The sequence below is a fragment of the Melozone crissalis genome, unplaced genomic scaffold (assembly GCF_028551555.1).
Source record: "Melozone crissalis strain CALT ecotype California unplaced genomic scaffold, PUWL_Pcris_2 ptg000019l_1, whole genome shotgun sequence".
Lineage (NCBI taxonomy): Eukaryota > Metazoa > Chordata > Aves > Passeriformes > Passerellidae > Melozone > Melozone crissalis.
Window position 1 is genome coordinate 3,690,312 of NW_026535797.1, and position 16,649 is coordinate 3,706,960.

Consider the following 16,649-nt stretch of genomic DNA (forward strand, 5'->3'; position numbering starts at 1 on the left):
GGGTAGAGGGCTCGGAGGAGAGGACAAGGTTGGGTGATGGTGGGTGCACCTATGAGGATGTGGGGAGAGGGTGGTGTGGTTACAGAGTCCGGTGGGGGAGTGAGGAAGAGGGAATATTCCAGAAGGGAGGGAGTGGACAAGAGGTGATTGATGTGGATACGGTAGAATCCTCCCAGGGCGCCTCTGCCCCATCTTCCCTTTCCCCTCCTCCCACAGGAATGTGCTGTCAACCCTGGGGACGTAGATCCGTGTTCGTTAGAGTGAGAGAAGCTTGAAGGAAGTTTGAAGAAAATTACTGGGAAATACATATGCGTTCTCATAGTGTAAAAAAACTTTATTTTTTGTGTATGTCTATCTGTCTATGTATTTATGTATCAATGTATGGATGTATGTATGTGTGTACCTATCTGTCTATCTATCTATCTATCTATCTATCTATCTATCTATCTAAACTACCTATCTATCTTTCTTTCTTTATCTATTTATATTATTTGATTATGTGTCTTTGATGGGTGAGGGTGATGGGGGTGTGGGCAGGCTGACATTTGGTGCTGCTGTGTAATTGTGGCCGGCTGTAGGGTTTTTTTGCCCGCCGTTGTTGCTGCCAGACGTGTCTCATGCGAATGGGCCCAGGCTGGGAGCGGTTGTCCATCGTGGATCCGTGGAAGATCCATGGAGGCCTGTATGGACGTTGTGGCCGTGGTGCTGGACTGTTGGCAGCCAAAGTGCCCTCAGACAGCCCCAGCGCTGCCTGTGTGGAAGTGCTGGGGCTGCTTTCATCAGCACTCTGGGCTGGCCCAGTGTCAATCCTGCGGCGTTTTGCTGGTGGGCCGTATGACACCACTGAGGCACTGTCTTTCTTCGGATAGCCACGTTTGAAGGCACACCGAGGGCAAGAGGAAGAGCTGGCGGTGTTGGTGGAACACTTGCCCTGGGAGAGCTGTGATGCTACCTGGCTGGAAGTGCTGGGCTTGCAGGTGTCAGCACTGTGGGCTGGCCCAGTGTCAATCCTGCGGCGTTTTGCGGGTGGGCCGTATGATACCGCTGAGGCACTGTCTTTCTTCGGATAGCCACGTTTGAAGGCACACCGAGGGCAAGAGGAAGAGCTGGTGGTCTTGGCCAGGCACTTGCCCTGGGAGAGCTGTGGTGCTGCCTGGTTGGGAGTGCTGGGTTTGCAGGTGTCAGCACTGTGGGCTGGCCCATCCTGGATCCTGCAGGGTTCTGCAGGAGGGCTGTGCATTGCCCCTGACTTTATTTCTTCCTCAGTGTGGCACTGCTTGAAGGCCTGCTGAGGGCTGATGGAGCAGCTGCTCTTGAGGAGCACCGTGTCCTGGGACAGAGTCAGCAGTTCTGTGCTTGAGGTTTTGGGGCCCACAAGGTCTGATTTGCCAGTGGAACCTGCAAAGAGGGGCAGGCAGAAGGAAGGTTGTCAGGACAGTCCCCAGGCTGCAGGCAGGAGAGGCCGCTGTGGTATCCCGCCCTTTCCAGGAGCCAAGCTGTGTGCCGAGGGCCCTGGTGCCAGGCCCATTGTGGTCCCTGTGTGGATTGCATAGTGCTGAAAGCTTTGTTGCCTACCAGTGTCGGTGGCAGCACAGGTGCTGCACTCCCAGGAGCAGGTGCTGTTCCCCAAAGAGGAGCAGAGTCGGTGGATGCCCTCAGCAGCGCAGGAGCTGCAGAGGCGCAGTTGCCAGGGTCTGGAGGAGCAAGGAGGTGGTGAGGACAAAGTGTCAGGGCAGGGAGTGCCTGGCAGAGCCCTTGTGCGTAATTCTACATCCCTGTGCTTGTGGGGATACAGATCCTCCTCAGATCGCTGCATTGCTGCTTTGGCAGCTTACCCGTGTGCCTGCGAGTGCTCCCTGCCTCCTGGACAAAGGCACGTTGTGGCATCGCAGCGGCCGTGCCTCTGATCTGAGGGTCCGACGTCTGGGTCACTCTGCCATGATGGGGGTCTGCCAGAGAAGGAAGGGAAAGAGCTGAGCCCACATGAGGCAGGTGGCCGCAGTCACTGCTCCTTTGCCTGTCCCATTTGCAGGGACTGGTTGGAGCTGAGGGCAAGAGGGACAGGCCAGAGGGTGGGCAGGCCTGGCAGGGCAGTCCCTAGGCGGGCACTGTGCTTGTGCCTGGTGCCTTGTGAGCTGGGAGGAGAAAAGCCAACCTCTTAGAGAGTCGGATCCCCATGGTGAGCATTTCCGTCATGAACGGCTCTTGTTTGAGGCAACGCGGGCATCGGAAGTCAATGCCAGCGTGCAGAGCCAGTCTCTGGATGCAGTGCCGGTGGAAGCGGGCGTCTTGGCACGCGGGACACGCCATGGTTATGTAGGAGATGTTGTCTTCCACCGTGTCCAGGCAGATGGTGCAGGTGTTGTCCTGGCTTGGACGTGGCCGCAGTGCCTGCTGTGGGCGGTGCTCCCAGCAGAAGGACCTGTGAGGAGGATGGAGGAGATGGGTGAGGGAAGGGTGAAGGGCAGAGCCCTTGGGCTGTGCTGGCAGTGTGGGTTCAGGAGGTGTGAGGGAGCCCCAGCCCCTGTGTGGGTTCTGTCCCTGTGTGGGGCACGTTGCTGGCAACCATGGGTTCTCGCCTTATGCATTCACTGGAATGTAAAGGGCTTGGAGAGAAATGCAGGGGTTCCGAGGGTGAGGGTGGGCAGCCCTTACCTGTAGGCCCCGAAGTACTGGGTGACACATTGTCCGTCTGGGGCACAGGGCAGGTGGAAGGTGCGGTCGCAGCCCGTCTGGCAGCAGGTGATGGTGGCCCCCATCTTGCAGCAGATGAAACAGGTCTGGAAAGAGCACAGCAGCCCCATGAATGTCAGGACTGGAGCTTTTTGGTCTGTTTGCATCTCCAGACAGTGAGTGGGATGTGGGCAGAGCCAGCTCAGAGTCCCCAGAGCCACGTGCGCACGAGGCCCCTGCAAGTGCCAGGCCTGGGGCTTCTTTGCTGGGAGCAGGAGGAGGTGGCCAAGCCTCTCCTGGTGCAAAGCTGCCTGCTCCTCCTGCCAGGTCATGCCCACCTTCTTGGCTGCTGCCCTGATGATGCGCCTGGTGTCCCCAACGAGAAAGTGTCCAGTGTCCTCGCGTGGGTAAAGCCCAGTGGCGAGGATCTGCAAGGCAGGGAAGGCCGGGAGCTTGTTAGGTCAGGGAGGCAGGGCCCTTGTGGGCTGAAAGCTGGAGGGAGTCTCAAGAGAATTCACCTGGCAGTAGGTGTGGACACAGAGCTTGAACTTCATTCTCTTGTCCCCACAGAGTTCGTTGTCCTGGGTGTGGTGGCACAGCATGCAGGCTGCAGAGACAGAGCAAGTGCCCCGGGCATGAGCAGGTCTGTGGGGCTGGGCAAGTGTCCATGCAGGATCAGCCCCAGGGCCCTGCAGAGTCTTTGCTCTGCTGGCTGAAAGGCAGAGCAGGTCAGGCGTGGCTGCCCCATCACGTGCCCAGGTCCCCACCCAGTGTGGGAGCTCTTGCCTGGGCCGGGCCTGGTTCTTGGCTCCTCACTGACTACCCCAGAAGGCCCTGAGCCAGTGCCAGGGAGCTGTGGGGTGCTTCTGCTCTTACCTTTTTCCTTGGGGACAGTTTCTGGCCGTGCCCTCTTGGATCTAGGAGAGTTTGTTGGCAAGCGGCCGGAGCGTCTCTTGCGCTGCCCTGCTGGCATTTCTCCTCCTGACTGTTGTCTTCCAAGCCTGAGTGAAGAGAGAGATGCGTTTTAGCTGTGTCAGAGGCAGCAGAAGCCTCTGGCTTACCCCGGTGCCTGAGCAGCCTCAGGCAAGCTCGTTCTTCGCAATCTCTCTTCGACTCTGAGGGTGGTGTTGATATGCAGCCAGGTTTTTTGCCTTTGGCCTGGTGATGATGTCACTGGGGCCACTGTGACATGGGCAGCACTGATGTGTGGTGATGGGCGATGGTGGTGCCATGCCCATCCCAAGTGGTGATGTTGCAGTAGTGGCTTCTTTGGAGGGGATGGGATTAACTTCTGCTGGGAGTAAATTTTGTATTTGTGACCAAATGAATGTGGGTGAGCCAGGGCTGTGGGAGGCATGGTTGAGCAGGGGTGGTGCGGCCTGTCGTGCTGCTGAGCCCCAGCTCTCCAGGGAGCAGGCTGGTGGCAACATCTGCTGGCAGGGGACACAGGTGGGACAGCAGATCCCCGGATGGCTGGGAGAGGCCAGAGCTGACACCAAGTCTGCTGGGTGCGGGATGGTTCCCCCGGCAAGGGAACTCCTGCGTGGGTGCGGGCAGGTCACTCCTTGGTGGGTGCCGGAGGAGCGGCTCCTCGCCGTCCACCGTGAGCACAGTCGCGGATGGATATGGATGGCGGGACCAGGGCGAAGGAGGACCCGAGGCACTGGGGCAAATGCAACTGGGTTTATTTGGGGGAAGCCCGAGGGTCCAAGGAGGGAGGGAATCAGGACTACAAGTGCAGTTGAAGCGAGCCGGTGTCAGGGGTGAGCTGGTGGGCCGAAGCGGGATGGCAGGGGGTTTATAAAGGGGAAAGTGTAGGCAGGGTCGAGGTACAAATCAAGCAGTGGTTAGAGGGCTCGGAGGAGAGGACAAGGTTGGGTGATGGTGGGTGCACCTATGAGGATGTGGGGAGAGGGTGGTGTGGTTACAGAGTCCGGTGGAGGAGTGAGGAAGAGGGAATATTCCAGAAGGGAGGGAGTGGACAAGAGGTGATTGATGTGGATACGGTAGAATCCTCCCAGGGCGCCTCTGCCCCATCTTCCCTTTCCCCTCCTCCCACAGGAATGTGCTGTCAACCCTGGGGACGTAGATCCGTGTTCGTTAGAGTGAGAGAAGCTTGAAGGAAGTTTGAAGAAAATTACTGGGAAATACATATGCGTTCTCATAGTGTAAAAAAACTTTATTTTTTGTGTATGTCTATCTGTCTATGTATTTATGTATCAATGTATGGATGTATGTATGTGTGTACCTATCTGTCTATCTATCTATCTATCTATCTATCTATCTATCTATCTATCTATCTAAACTACCTATCTATCTTTCTTTCTTTATCTATTTATATTATTTGATTATGTGTCTTTGATGGGTGAGGGTGATGGGGGTGTGGGCAGGCTGACATTTGGTGCTGCTGTGTATTTGTGGCCGGCTGTAGGGTTTTTTTGCCCGCCGTTGTTGCTGCCAGACGTGTCTCATGCGAATGGGCCCAGGCTGGGAGCGGTTGTCCATCGTGGATCCGTGGAAGATCCATGGAGGCCTGTATGGACGTTGTGGCCGTGGTGCTGGACTGTTGGCAGCCAAAGTGCCCTCAGACAGCCCCAGCGCTGCCTGTGTGGAAGTGCTGGGGCTGCTTTCATCAGCACTCTGGGCTGGCCCAGTGTCAATCCTGCGGCGTTTTGCTGGTGGGCCGTATGACACCACTGAGGCACTGTCTTTCTTCGGATAGCCACGTTTGAAGGCACACCGAGGGCAAGAGGAAGAGCTGGCGGTGTTGGTGGAACACTTGCCCTGGGAGAGCTGTGATGCTACCTGGCTGGAAGTGCTGGGCTTGCAGTTGTCAGCACTCTGGGCTGGCCCAGTGTCAATCCTGCGGCGTTTTGCGGGTGGGCCGTATGATACCGCTGAGGCACTGTCTTTCTTCGGATAGCCACGTTTGAAGGCACACCGAGGGCAAGAGGAAGAGCTGGTGGTCTTGGCCAGGCACTTGCCCTGGGAGAGCTGTGGTGCTGCCTGGTTGGGAGTGCTGGGTTTGCAGGTGTCAGCACTGTGGGCTGGCCCATCCTGGATCCTGCAGGGTTCTGCAGGAGGGCTGTGCATTGCCCCTGACTTTATTTCTTCCTCAGTGTGGCACTGCTTGAAGGCCTGCTGAGGGCTGATGGAGCAGCTGCTCTTGAGGAGCACCGTGTCCTGGGACAGAGTCAGCAGTTCTGTGCTTGAGGTTTTGGGGCCCACAAGGTCTGATTTGCCAGTGGAACCTGCAAAGAGGGGCAGGCAGAAGGAAGGTTGTCAGGACAGTCCCCAGGCTGCAGGCAGGAGAGGCCGCTGTGGTATCCCGCCCTTTCCAGGAGCCAAGCTGTGTGCCGAGGGCCCTGGTGCCAGGCCCATTGTGGTCCCTGTGTGGATTGCATAGTGCTGAAAGCTTTGTTGCCTACCAGTGTCGGTGGCAGCACAGGTGCTGCACTCCCAGGAGCAGGTGCTGTTCCCCAAAGAGGAGCAGAGTCGGTGGATGCCCTCAGCAGCGCAGGAGCTGCAGAGGCGCAGTTGCCAGGGTCTGGAGGAGCAAGGAGGTGGTGAGGACAAAGTGTCAGGGCAGGGAGTGCCTGGCAGAGCCCTTGTGCGTAATTCTACATCCCTGTGCTTGTGGGGATACAGATCCTCCTCAGATCGCTGCATTGCTGCTTTGGCAGCTTACCCGTGTGCCTGCGAGTGCTCCCTGCCTCCTGGACAAAGGCACCTTGTGGCATCGCAGCGGCCGTGCCTCTGATCTGAGGGTCCGACGTCTGGGTCACTCTGCCATGATGGGGGTCTGCCAGAGAAGGGAGGGAAAGAGCTGAGCCCACATGAGGCAGGTGGCCGCAGTCACTGCTCCTTTGCCTGTCCCATTTGCAGGGACTGGTTGGAGCTGAGGGCAAGAGGGACAGGCCAGAGGGTGGGCAGGCCTGGCAGGGCAGTCCCTAGGCGGGCACTGTGCTTGTGCCTGGTGCCTTGTGAGCTGGGAGGAGAAAAGCCAACCTCTTAGAGAGTCGGATCCCCATGGTGAGCATTTCCGTCATGAACGGCTCTTGTTTGAGGCAACGCGGGCATCGGAAGTCAATGCCAGCGTGCAGAGCCAGTCTCTGGATGCAGTGCCGGTGGAAGCGGGCGTCTTGGCACGCGGGACACGCCATGGTTATGTAGGAGATGTTGTCTTCCACCGTGTCCAGGCAGATGGTGCAGGTGTTGTCCTGGCTTGGACGTGGCCGCAGTGCCTGCTGTGGGCGGTGCTCCCAGCAGAAGGACCTGTGAGGAGGATGGAGGAGATGGGTGAGGGAAGGGTGAAGGGCAGAGCCCTTGGGCTGTGCTGGCAGTGTGGGTTCAGGAGGTGTGAGGGAGCCCCAGCCCCTGTGTGGGTTCTGTCCCTGTGTGGGGCACGTTGCTGGCAACCATGGGTTCTCGCCTTATGCATTCACTGGAATGTAAAGGGCTTGGAGAGAAATGCAGGGGTTCCGAGGGTGAGGGTGGGCAGCCCTTACCTGTAGGCCCCGAAGTACTGGGTGACACATTGTCCGTCTGGGGCACAGGGCAGGTGGAAGGTGCGGTCGCAGCCCGTCTGGCAGCAGGTGATGGTGGCCCCCATCTTGCAGCAGATGAAACAGGTCTGGAAAGAGCACAGCAGCCCCATGAATGTCAGGACTGGAGCTTTTTGGTCTGTTTGCATCTCCAGACAGTGAGTGGGATGTGGGCAGAGCCAGCTCAGAGTCCCCAGAGCCACGTGCGCACGAGGCCCCTGCAAGTGCCAGGCCTGGGGCTTCTTTGCTGGGAGCAGGAGGAGGTGGCCAAGCCTCTCCTGGTGCAAAGCTGCCTGCTCCTCCTGCCAGGTCATGCCCACCTTCTTGGCTGCTGCCCTGATGATGCGCCTGGTGTCCCCAACGAGAAAGTGTCCAGTGTCCTCGCGTGGGTAAAGCCCAGTGGCGAGGATCTGCAAGGCAGGGAAGGCCGGGAGCTTGTTAGGTCAGGGAGGCAGGGCCCTTGTGGGCTGAAAGCTGGAGGGAGTCTCAAGAGAATTCACCTGGCAGTAGGTGTGGACACAGAGCTTGAACTTCATTCTCTTGTCCCCACAGAGTTCGTTGTCCTGGGTGTGGTGGCACAGCATGCAGGCTGCAGAGACAGAGCAAGTGCCCCGGGCATGAGCAGGTCTGTGGGGCTGGGCAAGTGTCCATGCAGGATCAGCCCCAGGGCCCTGCAGAGTCTTTGCTCTGCTGGCTGAAAGGCAGAGCAGGTCAGGCGTGGCTGCCCCATCACGTGCCCAGGTCCCCACCCAGTGTGGGAGCTCTTGCCTGGGCCGGGCCTGGTTCTTGGCTCCTCACTGACTACCCCAGAAGGCCCTGAGCCAGTGCCAGGGAGCTGTGGGGTGCTTCTGCTCTTACCTTTTTCCTTGGGGACAGTTTCTGGCCGTGCCCTCTTGGATCTAGGAGAGTTTGTTGGCAAGCGGCCGGAGCGTCTCTTGCGCTGCCCTGCTGGCATTTCTCCTCCTGACTGTTGTCTTCCAAGCCTGAGTGAAGAGAGAGATGCGTTTTAGCTGTGTCAGAGGCAGCAGAAGCCTCTGGCTTACCCCGGTGCCTGAGCAGCCTCAGGCAAGCTCGTTCTTCGCAATCTCTCTTCGACTCTGAGGGTGGTGTTGATATGCAGCCAGGTTTTGTGCCTTTGGCCTGGTGATGATGTCACTGGGGCCACTGTGACATGGGCAGCACTGATGTGTGGTGATGGGCGATGGTGGTGCCATGCCCATCCCAAGTGGTGATGTTGCAGTAGTGGCTTCTTTGGAGGGGATGGGATTAACTTCTGCTGGGAGTAAATTTTGTATTTGTGACCAAATGAATGTGGGTGAGCCAGGGCTGTGGGAGGCATGGTTGAGCAGGGGTGGTGCGGCCTGTCGTGCTGCTGAGCCCCAGCTCTCCAGGGAGCAGGCTGGTGGCAACATCTGCTGGCAGGGGACACAGGTGGGACAGCAGATCCCCGGATGGCAGGGAGAGGCCAGAGCTGACACCAAGTCTGCTGGGTGCGGGATGGTTCCCCCGGCAAGGGAACTCCTGTGTGGGTGCGGGCAGGTCACTCCTTGGTGGGTGCCGGAGGAGCGGCTCCTCGCCGTCCACCGTGAGCACAGTCGCGGATGGATATGGATGGCGCGACCAGGGCGAAGGAGGACCCGAGGCACTGGGGCAAATGCAACTGGGTTTATTTGGGGGAAACCCGAGGGTCCAAGGAGGGAGGGAATCAGGACTACAAGTGCAGTTGAAGCGAGCCGGTGTCAGGGGTGAGCTGGTGGCCCGAAGCGGGATGGCAGGGGGTTTATAAAGGGGAAAGTGTAGGCAGGGTCGAGGTACAAATCAAGCAGTGGGGAGAGGGCTCGGAGGAGAGGACAAGGTTGGGTGATGGTGGGTGCACCTATGAGGATGTGGGGAGAGGGTGGTGTGGTTACAGAGTCCGGTGGAGGAGTGAGGAAGAGGGAATATTCCAGAAGGGAGGGAGTGGACAAGAGGTGATTGATGTTGATACGGTAGAATCCTCCCAGGGCGCCTCTGCCCCATCTTCCCTTTCCCCTCCTCCCACAGGAATGTGCTGTCAACCCTGGGGACGTAGATCCGTGTTCGTTAGAGTGAGAGAAGCTTGAAGGAAGTTTGAAGAAAATTACTGGGAAATACATATGCGTTCTCATAGTGTAAAAAAACTTTATTTTTTGTGTATGTCTATCTGTCTATGTATTTATGTATCAATGTATGGATGTATGTATGTGTGTACCTATCTGTCTATCTATCTATCTATCTATCTATCTATCTATCTATCTAAACTACCTATCTATCTTTCTTTCTTTATCTATTTATATTATTTGATTATGTGTCTTTGATGGGTGAGGGTGATGGGGGTGTGGGCAGGCTGACATTTGGTGCTGCTGTGTATTTGTGGCCGGCTGTAGGGTTTTTTTGCCCGCCGTTGTTGCTGCCAGACGTGTCTCATGCGAATGGGCCCAGGCTGGGAGCGGTTGTCCATCGTGGATCCGTGGAAGATCCATGGAGGCCTGTATGGACGTTGTGGCCGTGGTGCTGGACTGTTGGCAGCCAAAGTGCCCTCAGACAGCCCCAGCGCTGCCTGTGTGGAAGTGCTGGGGCTGCTTTCATCAGCACTCTGGGCTGGCCCAGTGTCAATCCTGCGCCGTTTTGCTGGTGGGCCGTATGACACCACTGAGGCACTGTCTTTCTTCGGATAGCCACGTTTGAAGGCACACCGAGGGCAAGAGGAAGAGCTGGCGGTGTTGGTGGAACACTTGCCCTGGGAGAGCTGTGATGCTACCTGGCTGGAAGTGCTGGGCTTGCAGGTGTCAGCACTGTGGGCTGGCCCAGTGTCAATCCTGCGGCGTTTTGCGGGTGGGCCGTATGATACCGCTGAGGCACTGTCTTTCTTCGGATAGCCACGTTTGAAGGCACACCGAGGGCAAGAGGAAGAGCTGGTGGTCTTGGCCAGGCACTTGCCCTGGGAGAGCTGTGGTGCTGCCTGGTTGGGAGTGCTGGGTTTGCAGGTGTCAGCACTGTGGGCTGGCCCATCCTGGATCCTGCAGGGTTCTGCAGGAGGGCTGTGCATTGCCCCTGACTTTATTTCTTCCTCAGTGTGGCACTGCTTGAAGGCCTGCTGAGGGCTGATGGAGCAGCTGCTCTTGAGGAGCACCGTGTCCTGGGACAGAGTCAGCAGTTCTGTGCTTGAGGTTTTGGGGCCCACAAGGTCTGATTTGCCAGTGGAACCTGCAAAGAGGGGCAGGCAGAAGGAAGGTTGTCAGGACAGTCCCCAGGCTGCAGGCAGGAGAGGCCGCTGTGGTATCCCGCCCTTTCCAGGAGCCAAGCTGTGTGCCGAGGGCCCTGGTGCCAGGCCCATTGTGGTCCCTGTGTGGATTGCATAGTGCTGAAAGCTTTGTTGCCTACCAGTGTCGGTGGCAGCACAGGTGCTGCACTCCCAGGAGCAGGTGCTGTTCCCCAAAGAGGAGCAGAGTCGGTGGATGCCCTCAGCAGCGCAGGAGCTGCAGAGGCGCAGTTGCCAGGGTCTGGAGGAGCAAGGAGGTGGTGAGGACAAAGTGTCAGGGCAGGGAGTGCCTGGCAGAGCCCTTGTGCGTAATTCTACATCCCTGTGCTTGTGGGGATACAGATCCTCCTCAGATCGCTGCATTGCTGCTTTGGCAGCTTACCCGTGTGCCTGCGAGTGCTCCCTGCCTCCTGGACAAAGGCACGTTGTGGCATCGCAGCGGCCGTGCCTCTGATCTGAGGGTCCGACGTCTGGGTCACTCTGCCATGATGGGGGTCTGCCAGAGAAGGAAGGGAAAGAGCTGAGCCCACATGAGGCAGGTGGCCGCAGTCACTGCTCCTTTGCCTGTCCCATTTGCAGGGACTGGTTGGAGCTGAGGGCAAGAGGGACAGGCCAGAGGGTGGGCAGGCCTGGCAGGGCAGTCCCTAGGCGGGCACTGTGCTTGTGCCTGGTGCCTTGTGAGCTGGGAGGAGAAAAGCCAACCTCTTAGAGAGTCGGATCCCCATGGTGAGCATTTCCGTCATGAACGGCTCTTGTTTGAGGCAACGCGGGCATCGGAAGTCAATGCCAGCGTGCAGAGCCAGTCTCTGGATGCAGTGCCGGTGGAAGCGGGCGTCTTGGCACGCGGGACATGCCATGGTTATGTAGGAGATGTTGTCTTCCACCGTGTCCAGGCAGATGGTGCAGGTGTTGTCCTGGCTTGGACGTGGCCGCAGTGCCTGCTGTGGGCGGTGCTCCCAGCAGAAGGACCTGTGAGGAGGATGGAGGAGATGGGTGAGGGAAGGGTGAAGGGCAGAGCCCTTGGGCTGTGCTGGCAGTGTGGGTTCAGGAGGTGTGAGGGAGCCCCAGCCCCTGTGTGGGTTCTGTCCCTGTGTGGGGCACGTTGCTGGCAACCATGGGTTCTCGCCTTATGCATTCACTGGAATGTAAAGGGCTTGGAGAGAAATGCAGGGGTTCCGAGGGTGAGGGTGGGCAGCCCTTACCTGTAGGCCCCGAAGTACTGGGTGACACATTGTCCGTCTGGGGCACAGGGCAGGTGGAAGGTGCGGTCGCAGGCCGTCTGGCAGCAGGTGATGGTGGCCCCCATCTTGCAGCAGATGAAACAGCTCTGGAAAGAGCACAGCAGCCCCATGAATGTCAGGACTGGAGCTTTTTGGTCTGTTTGCATCTCCAGACAGTGAGTGGGATGTGGGCAGAGCCAGCTCAGAGTCCCCAGAGCCACGTGCACACGAGGCCCCTGCAAGTGCCAGGCCTGGGGCTTCTTTGCTGGGAGCAGGAGGAGGTGGCCAAGCCTCTCCTGGTGCAAAGCTGCCTGCTCCTCCTGCCAGGTCATGCCCACCTTCTTGGCTGCTGCCCTGATGATGCGCCTGGTGTCCCCAACGAGAAAGTGTCCAGTGTCCTCGCGTGGGTAAAGTCCAGTGGCGAGGATCTGCAAGGCAGGGAAGGCCGGGAGCTTGTTAGGTCAGGGAGGCAGGGCCCTTGTGGGCTGAAAGCTGGAGGGAGTCTCAAGAGAATTCACCTGGCAGTAGGTGTGGACACAGAGCTTGAACTTCATTCTCTTGTCCCCACAGAGTTCGTTGTCCTGGGTGTGGTGGCACAGCATGCAGGCTGCAGAGACAGAGCAAGTGCCCCGGGCATGAGCAGGTCTGTGGGGCTGGGCAAGTGTCCATGCAGGATCAGCCCCAGGGCCCTGCAGAGTCTTTGCTCTGCTGGCTGAAAGGCAGAGCAGGTCAGGCGTGGCTGCCCCATCACATGCCCAGGTCCCCACCCAGTGTGGGAGCTCTTGCCTGGGCCGGGCCTGGCCTGGTTCTTGGCTCCTCACTGACTACCCCAGAAGGCCCTGAGCCAGTGCCAGGGAGCTGTGGGGTGCTTCTGCTCTTACCTTTTTCCTTGGGGACAGTTTCTGGCCGTGCCCTCTTGGATCTAGGAGAGTTTGTTGGCAAGCGGCCGGAGCGTCTCTTGCGCTGCCCTGCTGGCATTTCTCCTCCTGACTGTTGTCTTCCAAGCCTGAGTGAAGAGAGAGATGCGTTTTAGCTGTGTCAGAGGCAGCAGAAGCCTCTGGCTTACCCCGGTGCCTGAGCAGCCTCAGGCAAGCTCGTTCTTCGCAATCTCTCTTCGACTCTGAGGGTGGTGTTGATATGCAGCCAGGTTTTGTGCCTTTGGCCTGGGTGATGATGTCACTGGGGCCACTGTGACATGGGCAGCACTGATGTGTGGTGATGGGCGATGGTGGTGCCATGCCCATCCCAAGTGGTGATGTTGCAGTAGTGGCTTCTTTGGAGGGGATGGGATTAACTTCTGCTGGGAGTAAATTTTGTATTTGTGACCAAATGAATGTGGGTGAGCCAGGGCTGTGGGAGGCATGGTTGAGCAGGGGTGGTGCGGCCTGTCGTGCTGCTGAGCCCCAGCTCTCCAGGGAGCAGGCTGGTGGCAACATCTGCTGGCAGGGGACACAGGTGGGACAGCTGATCCCCGGATGGCTGGGAGAGGCCAGAGCTGACACCAAGTCTGCTGGGTGCGGGATGGTTCCCCCGGCAAGGGAACTCCTGCGTGGGTGCGGGCAGGTCACTCCTTGGTGGGTGCCGGAGGAGCGGCTCCTCGCCGTCCACCGTGAGCACAGTCGCGGATGGATATGGATGGCGCGACCAGGGCGAAGGAGGACCCGAGGCACTGGGGCAAATGCAACTGGGTTTATTTGGGGGAAGCCCGAGGGTCCAAGGAGGGAGGGAATCAGGACTACAAGTGCAGTTGAAGCGAGCCGGTGTCAGGGGTGAGCTGGTGGCCCGAAGCGGGATGGCAGGGGGTTTATAAAGGGGAAAGTGTAGGCAGGGTCGAGGTACAAATCAAGCAGTGGGTAGAGGGCTCGGAGGAGAGGACAAGGTTGGGTGATGGTGGGTGCACCTATGAGGATGTGGGGAGAGGGTGGTGTGGTTACAGAGTCCGGTGGGGGAGTGAGGAAGAGGGAATATTCCAGAAGGGAGGGAGTGGACAAGAGGTGATTGATGTTGATACGGTAGAATCCTCCCAGGGCGCCTCTGCCCCATCTTCCCTTTCCCCTCCTCCCACAGGAATGTGCTGTCAACCCTGGGGACGTAGATCCGTGTTCGTTAGAGTGAGAGAAGCTTGAAGGAAGTTTGAAGAAAATTACTGGGAAATACATATGCGTTCTCATAGTGTAAAAAAACTTTATTTTTTGTGTATGTCTATCTGTCTATGTATTTATGTATCAATGTATGGATGTATGTATGTGTGTACCTATCTGTCTATCTATCTATCTATCTATCTATCTATCTATCTAAACTACCTATCTATCTTTCTTTCTTTATCTATTTATATTATTTGATTATGTGTCTTTGATGGGTGAGGGTGATGGGGGTGTGGGCAGGCTGACATTTGGTGCTGCTGTGTATTTGTGGCCGGCTGTAGGGTTTTTTTGCCCGCCGTTGTTGCTGCCAGACGTGTCTCATGCGAATGGGCCCAGGCTGGGAGCGGTTGTCCATCGTGGATCCGTGGAAGATCCATGGAGGCCTGTATGGACGTTGTGGCCGTGGTGCTGGACTGTTGGCAGCCAAAGTGCCCTCAGACAGCCCCAGCGCTGCCTGTGTGGAAGTGCTGGGGCTGCTTTCATCAGCACTCTGGGCTGGCCCAGTGTCAATCCTGCGGCGTTTTGCTGGTGGGCCGTATGACACCACTGAGGCACTGTCTTTCTTCGGATAGCCACGTTTGAAGGCACACCGAGGGCAAGAGGAAGAGCTGGCGGTGTTGGTGGAACACTTGCCCTGGGAGAGCTGTGATGCTACCTGGCTGGAAGTGCTGGGCTTGCAGGTGTCAGCACTGTGGGCTGGCCCAGTGTCAATCCTGCGGCGTTTTGCGGGTGGGCCGTATGATACCGCTGAGGCACTGTCTTTCTTCGGATAGCCACGTTTGAAGGCACACCGAGGGCAAGAGGAAGAGCTGGTGGTCTTGGCCAGGCACTTGCCCTGGGAGAGCTGTGGTGCTGCCTGGTTGGGAGTGCTGGGTTTGCAGGTGTCAGCACTGTGGGCTGGCCCATCCTGGATCCTGCAGGGTTCTGCAGGAGGGCTGTGCATTGCCCCTGACTGTATTTCTTCCTCAGTGTGGCACTGCTTTAAGGCCTGCTGAGGGCTGATGGAGCAGCTGCTCTTGAGGAGCACCGTGTCCTGGGACAGAGTCAGCAGTTCTGTGCTTGAGGTTTTGGGGCCCACAAGGTCTGATTTGCCAGTGGAACCTGCAAAGAGGGGCAGGCAGAAGGAAGGTTGTCAGGACAGTCCCCAGGCGGCAGGCAGGAGAGGCCGCTGTGGTATCCCGCCCTTTCCAGGAGCCAAGCTGTGTGCCGAGGGCCCTGGTGCCAGGCCCATTGTGGTCCCTGTGTGGATTGCATAGTGCTGAAAGCTTTGTTGCCTACCAGTGTCGGTGGCAGCACAGGTGCTGCACTCCCAGGAGCAGGTGCTGTTCCCCAAAGAGGAGCAGAGTCGGTGGATGCCCTCAGCAGCGCAGGAGCTGCAGAGCCGCAGTTGCCAGGGTCTGGAGGAGCAAGGAGGTGGTGAGGACAAAGTGTCAGGGCAGGGAGTGCCTGGCAGAGCCCTTGTGCGTAATTCTACATCCCTGTGCTTGTGGGGATACAGATCCTCCTCAGATCGCTGCATTGCTGCTTTGGCAGCTTACCCGTGTGCCTGCGAGTGCTCCCTGCCTCCTGGACAAAGGCACGTTGTGGCATCGCAGCGGCCGTGCCTCTGATCTGAGGGTCCGACGTCTGGGTCACTCTGCCATGATGGGGGTCTGCCAGAGAAGGAAGGGAAAGAGCTGAGCCCACATGAGGCAGGTGGCCGCAGTCACTGCTCCTTTGCCTGTCCCATTTGCAGGGACTGGTTGGAGCTGAGGGCAAGAGGGACAGGCCAGAGGGTGGGCAGGCCTGGCAGGGCAGTCCCTAGGCGGGCACTGTGCTTGTGCCTGGTGCCTTGTGAGCTGGGAGGAGAAAAGCCAACCTCTTAGAGAGTCGGATCCCCATGGTGAGCATTTCCGTCATGAACGGCTCTTGTTTGAGGCAACGCGGGCATCGGAAGTCAATGCCAGCGTGCAGAGCCAGTCTCTGGATGCAGTGCCGGTGGAAGCGGGCGTCTTGGCACGCGGGACACGCCATGGTTATGTAGGAGATGTTGTCTTCCACCGTGTCCAGGCAGATGGTGCAGGTGTTGTCCTGGCTTGGACGTGGCCGCAGTGCCTGCTGTGGGCGGTGCTCCCAGCAGAAGGACCTGTGAGGAGGATGGAGGAGATGGGTGAGGGAAGGGTGAAGGGCAGAGCCCTTGGGCTGTGCTGGCAGTGTGGGTTCAGGAGGTGTGAGGGAGCCCCAGCCCCTGTGTGGGTTCTGTCCCTGTGTGGGGCACGTTGCTGGCAACCATGGGTTCTCGCCTTATGCATTCACTGGAATGTAAAGGGCTTGGAGAGAAATGCAGGGGTTCCGAGGGTGAGGGTGGGCAGCCCTTACCTGTAGGCCCCGAAGTACTGGGTGACACATTGTCCGTCTGGGGCACAGGGCAGGTGGAAGGTGCGGTCGCAGCCCGTCTGGCAGCAGGTGATGGTGGCCCCCATCTTGCAGCAGATGAAACAGGTCTGGAAAGAGCACAGCAGCCCCATGAATGTCAGGACTGGAGCTTTTTGGTCTGTTTGCATCTCCAGACAGTGAGTGGGATGTGGGCAGAGCCAGCTCAGAGTCCCCAGAGCCACGTGCGCACGAGGCCCCTGCAAGTGCCAGGCCTGGGGCTTCTTTGCTGGGGAGCAGGAGGAGGTGGCCAAGCCTCTCCTGGTGCAAAGCTGCCTGCTCCTCCTGCCAGGTCATGCCCACCTTCTTGGCTGCTGCCCTGATGATGCGCCTGGTGTCCCCAACGAGAAAGTGTCCAGTGTTCTCGCGTGGGTAA

At 58.3% G+C, this 16,649-nt stretch overlaps 1 protein-coding gene across 1 annotated transcript; it reads right to left on the reverse strand.

Annotated features, from left to right (window-relative positions):
- Positions 1-6,357: 6,357 nt before the first annotated feature.
- On the reverse strand, positions 6,358-15,874 carry LOC128937511 (uncharacterized). Its single transcript, XM_054277245.1, is given in 10 exon segments — positions 6,358-6,475; positions 6,682-6,917; positions 10,319-10,543; positions 10,546-10,738; positions 10,880-10,993; positions 11,200-11,466; positions 11,700-11,953; positions 13,218-13,386; positions 15,400-15,513; positions 15,720-15,874. Coding segments are annotated over 10 exon segments (1,845 nt in total).
- Positions 15,875-16,649: the final 775 nt, after the last annotated feature.